The sequence below is a fragment of the Rhineura floridana genome, chromosome 9 (assembly GCF_030035675.1).
Source record: "Rhineura floridana isolate rRhiFlo1 chromosome 9, rRhiFlo1.hap2, whole genome shotgun sequence".
In the NCBI taxonomy this organism is placed as follows: domain Eukaryota; kingdom Metazoa; phylum Chordata; class Lepidosauria; order Squamata; family Rhineuridae; genus Rhineura; species Rhineura floridana.
Genome location: NC_084488.1, coordinates 6,866,403 through 6,878,434, shown reverse-complemented (window position 1 = coordinate 6,878,434; position 12,032 = coordinate 6,866,403). Strand labels below are relative to the sequence as shown.

Sequence of the window (12,032 nt, the reverse complement as noted above, 5' to 3'; positions counted from 1 at the left end):
GGAATCATCTGATGTGATGTTTTGGAGGTCTTGTTTCACATAAGGTAGATGTTTTCCCTTTATCTTCCTCCAACACTAAGGAGTAGTAAAGATCATGAGGGGAACCTAACATTAAACAAGAGGAGCTGTAATGGGACTTCTGTTTTAATCAGTAGTTGAAACAAGAGAGCTAGTATGGTGTGGTGCAGGGGCAGGGAAACGTTTTGGCCTGGTAGGCCAAATCTTTATCTCCCTTCCACCCCAGAGGCCAACTGTGGCAGATGGGTGGTCCCACCAACCTGTCAAAGTTGGTCCACTGGCAAGGGGAGAGATAGTGAGCAAGTAAGATTGGATGCACCAGCAAGTTTTTGATTTTTGTAACAACATATTTCTTTGACCCTTTTTGCAAGACTTTGGGGTCACTGTCCTTGTTATGCTGATGTGCATGAGTGTGTGTACATATGTGCATGCAGGCGTGCATGTGCGCACACACAAAAGTGCATGAGGGAATCAGCATGTGGCCATACCTAAACTATTAAGAACCCATCAGGTAGCTTTTAAGATAGTGAGGGCATCCTATAGCTTTTATTGTGGATACCTACAGTCCTAGACATCTAAGGGCCAAATAAGGCTGTGAACTCGCTAGTTGCTAGAGCAAAGTGTTTCCATCAGCCATACCTGGAGGAGAAAAGGGTTGATTTGCCGATCAGTTGCGAAATTTCTTTGAAGCTGAGGGTAGAAATACACTCAAGGTTCTGCTGGTTCCCATGCATCTCCACCTCTCTTTTCTGAAAATGGGGGCACACAATGCTAGTCAAACCCTGCCCCTTTTTACTGTAACACTTGATGGGAGCTAAGGTTGCTAGGTCTCCAGTTTGTGCCTGCAGAGTCTGGATTTTTGGGGTCCTCTGCAGGTCTCCAGGTGAGTCACCTTAATCTCCAGACTCTCAGCTTTCATTAAAAAAAAATTCTAGGTGGTCTGGTTCATGAGATATACATCAAAACATCAGTCACACACACACACACCCCGCAACTTCTGTTAAATGAGCTTGTATCTGTCTGCTCTAAACCCACTCTTTCAGGTTTGTAGCCAAGTGAAGTCAGGGTTGTGATTTGGTGACCTCCAAGAAATAGCTAGACCCCACTGCAAGGTCAGAAAATTGTTGTTTTTTCCTGCTTATCTGAAAGTCTCATAAATTGAGTAAGTATATAGCTTTCAGTCTTTTTCTCTCTTGCGTGCAGGAGTCAAACAAGTTTAAATTTTCCTGGGCTCTTCAAGAGGGCAGTGTTTTGTAAACCTTCCCAATATGAAGCTTTAATCCAATACTTGCTTTTCTGGGAGTAAAGCTTCAATGCTAATCCCACATACCCAGAGTAAACTCCACTGAATGTTGAGTAGACATTGTTAGGATTGTTCTGTAAATTAATGGAACTTTTGAGTGAATATAGCAAAGAATCATGTTTGTGTTATAAATCTTTCTCCCCCCTCCAATATTGATTTCATTTAAAAAATGTTCTGCAATGACCAACTGGTTTTGACAATAAAGTATTATATGGGGTGTATGAATTTTTACATCTCCAGTGAGTGTGTGTATATGGAGTCTTTCCAACAACCCTGTGAGGTAGTGTTGCTGACCAGAAACCAAGGCAGCTCACAATAAGAAATAAAACCCTTTAAAATCCAATAACCAAAAAAGTATAAACAGTTGCAAAACAGCTTAAAGTGACATGATTCTAAATGGTGGGTTGGTTGAATGAAGTTCCTTATCACTTGAGGCTGCAGTTCTGTGCTCACTTTGCTGTTTGAGTAACCCCACTGAATACATTGGGACTTGCTTCTGAGTAAACATGCATAAGATTACAGGTTGTATAAATAATCAACATTTTGACAGTCATGCTTATATAAATATTTCTTCATACTATGTCCCAAAAAGTATCTGATTTCACACTATGGTTGTACATTATTATTTCCTCTACATCTTAAGTGTGCCCTTCTTCCTTGGAGTGGTCATGGTTCCCCTCTTCATCCTGAGAGCCAGATAGGCCACAGATGGTGAGTAGCCCATGGTCATCCAGTAAACTTTATAGCTCATTTCCATTTTTAAAAAAATAATTACAATTATTTACATGCAGGCAAAGTTTATTAAGTAGATCCACACAATACATTTAAAGCACATCCAACTTGCATTTAAAGCCATGACTTCCCTTAAAGAATCCTGGGAAGTGTAGTTTCCCACCTCACAGTTATAGTTGTCACCACCCTTAACAAACTACAGTTCCCATGATTCTGTGGTGGTATTCATGTGCTTCAAATGTGTGTTGAATGACCTTTAAATGAATGATGTGGATCTCCCTTAGATATGATGTGCATTCAGAGCTTGGAAAAGTTACTTTTTTGAACTACAACTCCCATCAGCCCCAGCCAGCATGGCTACTGGATTGGGCTGATGGGAGTTGTAGTTCAAAAAAGTAACTTTTGCAAGCTCTGTGTGAATTCATTAGTGAATTGAAAAGAACAATTTTAAAATATACTTTTTTAAACGGGAAGGGTTGTAGCTCAGTGGAAGGGCATATGCTTTGCATGCAAAGGTCCAAAATTCAATTTCTGGAAACGACTATAGCCTGGAATCCTGGACAGCCAATGCTAGTCCATGTCATTAGTACTAAGCTGGATGGTATCAAATGGCCTGAGTCAGTATAAGGCAGATTCCTTTGTTCCTAAAAGTGGGAACAGACCCAAGGGCCACAGTGACTCCAATTTTTTTTTATGTATTTTATTTACAACTTTTACATACCGCTTTATTGTAAAAAATCAAAGTGGTTTACAGAAGGAATTAAAACAATAACATTATTAGCAAAAACAGTTAAAGATGTGTTTAAAAACATTTAAAATAATAAAACCAACAAATAGTTAAAAACAGATTAAAAACACAATAGCTTCTAAATGCTTGGGTAGACTTGCCTAAAACAAATGTTTTTAGCAGGTGCCAAAAAGAGTGCAATGAAGGCGTCTACCTAATGTCAATAGGCAAGGAGTTCCAAAGTGTAGGTGCTGCCACACTAAAGGACTGATTTCTTACAAGGGCAGAACAAGTACTATGTAGCACCCATAACATGGAAAGCACACCTTGAATTTGGCCTGGGAGCAAATCAGCAACCAGTGCAGATTTCAGAGCAGAGGTAGTATGTGCTGATAGGGTCCCACTTATGCCAGCAATCATGCCACAGCATTGTGCACTAACTGCAGCTCCTGGGTCAGGTTGTGCTGCATGGGGGTTTCTGTGACCTTGGCTGGCTGGCTGGCTGCCAGGATTTTTTTAGTTTTGGTTTTTGGTTAGGAATCCTGACTGGTTGTGGGATGCTGAGTTATCTACCATCCTCATAGGAATCTTCTTGTAGTTGGTATGGTATTGCATTTAGGAAATCATCACTGTCTTTTGTTTTTGTTTTTCTATTTGCATTTCATTTACCTTTAACCTCACTCCCTTACATCCATAGAAGCAACAACAGTGGTTCCATGCTCTCTGGTCAACCCCCTTAAACCCACTGATGAGGCACCTTGTTGGTTGCATGACAGTTTGTTTCTTGCCCAATAGTGGTAAAAGAGAATTCACATACTGGGAAGTGTGGCTGCAACTGTTGTTGTTCCCAAGCTGCTGCCTGTAAGGTAGAGCAAACCATCTGTGTTTTCTCTTTGTCAGTTATTATTCACTGGAATTGGGTTGGCTGTCAAAGTGAGTTTATAGCAGCCCACATGGTAGACAGAAAAAGGAAGAGAATCTTCTTACTCTTACTCATTTCTCAAACCTCTTTCGGAAGTGAAGGGTCAAATCTGTAAAGAAGTTTGAAGCAGCCATGTTAAAAGGTAGGGGCAGGGCATTCCAGGCAGTGGAAATGCCTCCTACCCTGTTTTAATATTGTTGCTGCTGTATTATTCTCATACTGTTTTTTATTGTATTATTGTATTTTATCTCATTGTGTTTTAACTGTTTTGTACATTGCCTAGAGTGGCCTTTGGCCAGATAGGCGACACAGAAATTAAATTTATTATTATTAATTATATGGGTTGCCAACCCTGCTTTAGTGTGGATATCTTTGCAGAGGATTCCTAGTCAAGCTTTACCAGCAGCACAATCCAAACTATATCTACTCAGAAGTAAGTCCTGTTGAGTTCTATGGGGCTTAGTCCCTTAGTAAGTGTGCTTAGAATTGCAGCCTTCAGGGGCATCCATCTTTACTCCTGAGTGCTCCCTCCTAAAATCTCCACCGCATTAGGCTCCTTTCTTCCTACAATGGCCTTCTGGTTACTGGGCTGGCCTGAGGGCACTTGAACCCTTCTTGCCAGCTAGATTAAATGTTCCCTACCCAGGCGATTGAATGCGTTTTTTAAAAAATTCAGCTTCAAAGAGATTTAACAACTCATCAGCAGATCAACCCATTGCCCCTCCAGGTGTGGCTAATGGCAACTAGTGTATTCACAGCCTGGATTAAAAAAAAATGCACTCGAGCTGCTCCTACCAGGTGTTACAGTAAAAAGGGGTTAGGTTTGACTACTGCCATGTGCCCCCATTTTCAGAAGAGAGCGATGGAGATACGCTAGAACTAGCAGAACAGTGAGCGTGTTTCTGCTTTAAGACATTATGACAACATATTTGTATGTTTAAGCCCCAATTTGTTGCATTTGCATAAAAAGATGGGGTGAGGTAGGGAAGTGATTCTAAGGAACGAAAGGAAAACTACTACCACCACCCCTGTACCTTCCCTTCTTGTAGTCTCTCTTCTTAGTGCTTTTTATCTTAACGGAGGTCACCTGGCTGAAGGAAAAGTAATATCAGGGGGTAAACTGTTAAGGATGTAAACTTTAAGTAGCAGGAGCATTCACCATTCCTCCTTTCCAGCCCTTGTTATCTATGAGTTAGATCCAGAGTTTTTCATGCTTAGAGTAGGCCCACTATATCAACGGAACTTAAGTTAGTCGTAACTAATTTATTTATTTTTATTTATTTATTTGTTAAATTTTTATACCGCCCCACTAGCATAGCTCTCTGGGCGGTGTACAACAAAGAAATACAAATATATACAATACAATCCCATAATAAAATACAACAAAATATAAGAGAGTAAGAAAACTAAAAACAGTTACAGCACATATTAAAACCAGATTAAGTTAGATTAAAATGCCTTAGAAAAGAGGAAGGTTTCGACTTGGCGCCGATAAGATAGTAACGTCGGCGCCAAGCGCACCTCATCGGGGAGACTATTCCACAGTTCGGGGGCCACCACTGAGAAGGCCCTAGTTCTTGTTACCACCCTCTGAGCTTCTCTATAAGTCAGAACTCGGAGGAGGGCCTTCGATGTAGAATGTAGTGTACGGGCAGGTTCATATCGGGAGAGGCGTTCCATCAGGTATTGTGTTCCCGCGCCGTATAAGGCTTTATAGGTTAAAACCAGCACTTTGAATCTGGCCCGGAAGCATATTGGAAGCCAGTGCAAGCGAGCCAGAACAGGTGTTATGTATTCGGACCGCTTGGTCCACGTTATCAGTCTGGCCGCCGCGTTTTGCATGAGCTGTAGCTTCCAAACTGTCTTCAGAGGCAGCCCTACGTAGAGCGCATTGCAGTAATCCAATCGCGAGGTTACCAGAGCATGTACAACTGATGTGAGGTCCTCCCTGCTCAGGTAGGGATGTAGCTGGGCTACCAACCAAAGTTGGTAGAACGCGTTCCGTGCCACCGAGGCTACTTGAGCCTCAAGTGACAGGGAAGGATCTAAAAAGACTCCCAGACTACAAACCCGTTCCTTTAGGGGGAGTGTAACCCCGTCCAGGACAGGGTGTATATCCACCACCTGATCAGAGAAACCATGCACCAGCAGCATCTCAGTCTTGTCTGGATTGAGCCTCAGTTTGTTAGCTCTCATCCAGTCCATTATCGCGGCCAGGCAACGGTTCAGCACATTGACAGCCTCACCTGAAGATGAAAAGGAGAAGTAGAGTTGCGTGTCATCAGCGTACTGATGGCAACGCACTCCAAAACTCCTGATGACCGCACCCAACGGCTTCATGTAGATGTTGAAAAGCATGGGAGACAGAACTGACCCCTGTGGGACTCCACATTGGAGAACCCACGCTGTCGAGCAATGTTCCCCAAGCACTACCTTCTGGAGACGACCCGCCAAGTAGGAGCGGAACCACTGCCAAGCAGTACCACCAACTCCCAACTCCGCGAGCCTCTCCAGAAGGATACCATGGTCGATGGTATCAAAAGCCGCTGAGAGATCAAGGAGAATCAACAGAGTTACACTCCCTCCGTCCCTCTCCCGACATAGGTCATCATACATTTAAGTTCATTGATTTCAATTGCTCTGCTAAGCATGAGTAAGTAATGGGTTTATTCTAATGTGCAGCTAGATGCATTTTGTGCAATGTGAAATATATTTTTGTGCAGGTGAACATATGGGATTTAATAAAGAGCTAGGTAGTTTCTTTCTAAAAAAATAGATGAGAAAAGATAAAAAATAGACCATGAAAATAAATACTGGTGTCCTTCAAAACTTCATAACTTTATATTGATAGTGCATTATGGATCTAATTACTTGACTAGTTTGAGGGTGACCAGTGTGCTGGCTACTTGTGCAGTAGGGGAAAAAAATTCGAATAAACCCTGGAGTAAGTCTAAATCTAACCTTGTGTATATAACAGTTCTTGGTTAAAACCACACAGATGTTTCACAATGAAACTCAGTTCAACTTTTATATATTTCTCTCTCTATAGAAACTCCATTCCACATTATATAAAGTTCAATAACAATGTAAACATAGGGCACCATGTTTTCAGGAGCAGACTCTGCAGGTGGTGTGGTCAGGATTGCTGGTACACTGAAGCAGCTGAACTGGCCTGTTGCAAGACAATAAGAGATATGCAAGTACCTTTGTGTATGTTTAGTGTCTGTTTTAGTCAAACACAGTGTCAAAGAATACACAGGTGGAATTTAATAAAATAATTACTTCATTACATTAGGGCAATTTCCAGTGATGCATATAAACAGAATAACGTTGCAATCCCATGCATATTTATTAGAAATTTATACTGAACTTTAGGAAAGCTTTAATTCATCTTTAAGACCTGTATGTTAGCGATCTGCATAGAAATGGGCTGCGTAAACAAAGTGCATATCGCTACCATTCAGGCTATTCAGCTTCTTACAGAGCAATCAAAGCTTTGCTGAACATAAATGACTTAGGGCACATTTCCTTTTAAGATATTAAGCAGTTATTACACCATTCCCTCTCTATATTCTTATTTGCACGATGATCATAGTTTGATCCATAACAGAACATACCTGGGTGCACACAAGGGACTTGGGTAAGTGGAATTTTTAATTTGTTTTGTTTGCAAGGCTGCCCTCCACCCCCAATCAATGGCACATCAAACTGCTTTTGAAACTCCTTTCAATTCTGGCAAGCTTGCCATGTGGCAAGGGGAGCTGGCTGAATCCTTCCCTCCCTCAATTAACTTCCCTGGAGTCAGTGTCTCTTGCTCCAGGGATTTCTCTCCGTTCCTAATTCCTTTTCTTCTGGGAAAGGAGAACAGGATCACCTGGAGCAATCATGATAAAGGAGGGTTCAGCACCCCTCTTTTGATAGATTCACCAACTCCCATTTTATACCTGAATGAATGGAGATGTGAATGATGCCCCATCACATCTAATTTTGCCTTCACTGTTTTTAAACATGTTGGTCGCCAGTACACAAAATTACCTGTAATTATCTTCACAAGAAACACTTATAGTTCGGTTTTCAAGGATCTCTTTTAGCTTTCTTATGGAATGGCCCATGCAAGTTTCACTGGAAATAAAAGCAATCGCATTTCTAATCAGATTGTAATTTTTATGTTCATTGACACTGTCATGTTTACAAATGAACAGTGTACAGGAATTAGTAAAAACATTTTAAGAGAAGAAAAGCACATCTGTCCTTGCTGCCTGACTCATAAAGGTTCTTTAGAGCTCTGGTGCATTCACTTATTATGATACACAATTAACAATAGCATGAGGGGGACAGTGGAGATGTGCAGGCTACCCTGTTGCCACTGCCATGCAGGGGTGTAGTCATCCAGGGTACTGGGGGGGTCTTAGACCCTTTACTTTTTTGAGAGCAGGGTCACAGCAGGGTCCCTATGTCTCCAGCTTCCTTTGAGCCAATCAGCACAAAAGGGGAGTGTGATAGCCACTGAGAAGAGACTTCCAACATGCTTCCTTGTCCTTTCCTGCTGATTGGAGCCAATCAGAGTGAAAGGAGGTGAGTCAGGCACTGAGAAGACATGTGTGTTGTCTCCTAAGGATGTCTGTTGTTGTGGGAGAAGGCATTCACAAGGATCTCATTCTCAACCCAGCAGCAAAAAAGGGAGAGGGGGCAAGGCTGTGACTATTATGAAGGGATCCTGCACTTCTGAATTTGCCACTATGCTATTGCTGCCATGTTCCTGTGGACATGTTGGGGGAAAGTCTGCAACAGGGAAGCTTGCCAAACATGCAGTTTTCCCTTATGATCTGGGTTCTAATCATGCAGGATTCCAGATCATAAGGGAGCCTTTGTGAGTTTCGCAATCTTCCCCATTGCAGATACTCCCCCAATATCTGGGCAGCTAGGGAGTGAGGCCAGATAGTGCAGCCCTGCTCTCCCCTTCATGCAATTGTTAATCAGAAGAGAGGGAAACCTGAACAGGGCTAAAGTGATATAAAAATCCAAACCCCTCCTTCACTATGCTAAAATATCCAGAGTAACCCTTTATTAAAATTGCTTATTTTGAAAATTATAGCAAATCAGTGATGGCTGATGAATCTGGGGGTGTAAGCAGGGGCTCTTGTAAACTACATGTCTTTCATATTACTCCTGCATGTAATGTGCATCACTTCAGTACACCTGTATGCATTCCTCATGCCTGAACACACTAGCCTCTACCCTTACTTCAGGGATCATAATTACAAAATCACTAGCTGAAAGCATCACCTGGGACTTGCAGCATTATGTGAATTTTTGAGTTTCACAGAACTCATCAGGCTGGATGTAATTAAAAAGTGGGAAATAGATGTTTGAGAGAAGTCATTGCAGTTAGCCCTTTCTATGGTCTGTTTGAGCGGTAGAGTAGAAAAAGTCTCTGGAGAACTCTCCAAAGCTATTTACATAAAATATGAGTAGATTAACAAAGAATGGTATAATATTATCTTGTACTTAGAAGTCTCAAATTATTATTCACTTGAGGCATGCTGGGCTAGAGAAGCAAATTATGAGCATGATCCTATGTGTGTCTATTCAAAAGTGAGTCCTATTAATTTAAAGGGAGTTTACTTTAAAGTAAGTGTGCTCCAAGAAACCTACACCGGAAATAACAGAAAACAGCAGTAATCAAATTTTTGTCTTCAAGCATCAGACCTTCCACCTAACCCACAAAAAGGGTTTAGCTGGTCTGCATATAAATATTTAGAGCAATTAATTTCTTCATGGTGGGTATTCCCCCACTTACAGTGGAATTAAGATTTGTCCTTAGTTAGAAACTCTTCCTTCTCCCCAAGTGTAACAGCAAAATCTATTTGTGTGGTGGAGAAGACCTCTGCTGGCAAAAAGAAAACACTGCAAGCAAGCCCATTAACTTCTCCCAAATACATACAGCACTTGTTAGAAAGACAAAAGCTAGAGACAGACAGGCAATAGTTTAAAGAGAGTTGAAGGTGGGATAAGAGATATACGATTTCCCCTGATATACACACTTTACATTTTTCTCTATTTCACTTTCATCAAACAGGTTTTGCAGGTTTTTGAAACGGCACAAAAACTGTGAACAGAGATGACAATGAACTGAGGACCCTATAGTACTAGTTTTCAACTCTGCAGGTATATCTACAGAACTGAACTGCTTTCATAGTCACCCTGTTCATTTATCTAGGTCACATTTCAAACTGCAGGTCTGTGAGGAGGGATCTCACTCAGCACTCACACCAAATTGGATTCTTCAGTGAAAGCCATGACATTAAGCTGATAAAAGCCAGTGTGGTGTTGAGGTTAGAGTGTCAGATGAAGACCTAGGACACCAGGGTTCAAATCCCCCCTTGGCCATGAAGCCCACTGGGTGACCTTGGGCCAGTCAAGGTCTCTCTGCCTAACACACCTCACAGGGTTGTTTTGAGGATAACGAGAGGGGGACAATCATGTTTGTATGCCACCTTGAGCTCCTTGGAGGAAAGGTGGGATATGAATGTAATAATAAATAAATAATAAAAAGTTTTCAGTATTGATATTGCCCTCTGAATGTATCTCCAGCCAAAAGTCAAAGGGCTATGCCAAAAAAATGTGATACTGGACAGTATGCATAGTATTTGTTAAAATATGCATTTCGTATGTGGGATAGATTGCAATATGTGGGATAGATTGCAATGTCATTACATATTACATGGATTCAGTGGCCTTATAGGCCCTTTCCAACTCTACTATTCTATGATATCAAAGTACTAGATATATGATTAATAATATTGTTTACTTTAACAACAACAATTTTTTTTAAAAAAAATGACTGCCTAAATTGTGCTTCCTCTGAGAAAAGAGAACAGCTGAACCGACAAAGGAAACAAGCAGATCTGTTGGATAACAATATGCCATGTTGATGTAGTCTGTTTTAACTGAACCCTAGATATAAAGAGTTATCATAGTTTGTATTGTCAAACATACCTTTGTGGTCCGTCAATGTCATGCATAAGCCAAATCTGCATCTTGGAGACTTTGTTTGGATTTAAGTTTACAATTTCAACACTGCCAAAAATGCTGAAAGAGCAGGAACATAAAAAGGAACTCAAAAGCTTTTCCTAGTCTCAGCTAAATATACCAAGTAAAGTCTTTAGACATTATAATCCTGTTGTTGCTAGACTCTAGCAGTTTCAGAAGAGACAATATTTAGGCCCCGATTCAAAAATCCATGTGCCGAGACATACTTGGATGAATGGTGAATCAGCACATTGTTGGACACTATGCTTATTATCATTTTTATGGGAAGGGGAGTTTCCACCCACTCTCCAAAAAGAAACCCATGACAGCATCACCTAGGAGCTGGATGTGGAAACCCCATAGTAGAACACAGCATGCACAATACCAATCGACAAGTGAGGGACACAGTACCAGCAGGGGATCCATATGGCTCCATACACAAATTGCTCCCATTTATTTGAACAAAATATCTAGCAGGGTTGTGTTTTTTTACATCTCTTATGGTCCAGTGATTGTCTTCAATAAAATTTTCCAACTTTTCCACATCAATCAGTTATATGACAAAATATATTTAGTATATCACAGATTACAAAGTCTTAGGTGGTGTAAAGTAATATTTGCTGTTCCAAAGATGAAAAAATTATGGCTACCTAGAAAAAAATTAAGATGATCTGACCAAGGATCTAACTCTATGCTCTTATACATGTTACTAAAGCTCCCATGCAGCTGAAGTTAGTTGTGACTATGTCCATTAAAAGCAATTCATTTATAATTAAAAGCAAGTTAATCATAGCTAATATTTCTTTAGCTTCAGTGGGACTAATTGTGAGTAATAATGCATTGGCAGAATGGAGGCTCAAACCTTTGAAGATTTATGGTAGCGCACTTCTTCTCCCTTCCTCTGCATCTCTACCCAATTATCCATGTTGTATTGAATCTTCCTGCAAACAATTAGGCTAGTTTGTCTATTATGAGTCTTTATGTTCCTCTCTGATGCCAGAGAGTAAGAACAGCCTACATGGAAGCAGTATGGCTTCCTTCTAAACCCAAAAGTAAGTGGTGAAGAATACCAGATCTATTGATTCACTTCAGCATTGCTGGCATACCCACTATGACAACTGCATGTGAATTACTGCAGAGGGAGATATTACATCCAAATAGGGAGATACCTGTTATCTCTGAATGCACCAGCTTCTGTTGACCCATTAAGCAACACTTGGACAGTTCCACAGGCTGCTTCGGCAAACTAAAACAATGAGCAGTATTATTCTTAGCTACGAATAAAATAATGAATGGGT

The 12,032-nt window shown here is 40.9% G+C and overlaps 1 protein-coding gene across 4 annotated transcripts in view; it reads right to left on the bottom strand.

Annotated features, from left to right (window-relative positions):
- The window catches only part of CD38 (CD38 molecule), a 105,982-nt gene that overhangs the window by 50,088 nt on the left and 43,862 nt on the right, over positions 1-12,032 (bottom strand). For 3 of the 4 annotated variants that reach the window (XR_009757979.1, XR_009757980.1, XR_009757981.1), the window contains exons 5-6: positions 11,904-11,980; positions 10,702-10,794 (exon numbers count right to left, since the gene is read on the bottom strand). Coding sequence is in view for 1 of the 4 variants with exons in the window: in XM_061585459.1 (XP_061441443.1) it covers positions 6,811-6,874; positions 7,738-7,824; positions 10,702-10,794; positions 11,904-11,980 (321 nt within the window). In the remaining 3 variants the exon portion in view is untranslated. Of the gene's footprint in view, positions 1-6,789; positions 6,875-7,737; positions 7,825-10,701; positions 10,795-11,903; positions 11,981-12,032 lie in introns of those variants that run through there. The other variant, XM_061585459.1, reaches the window with a different exon arrangement.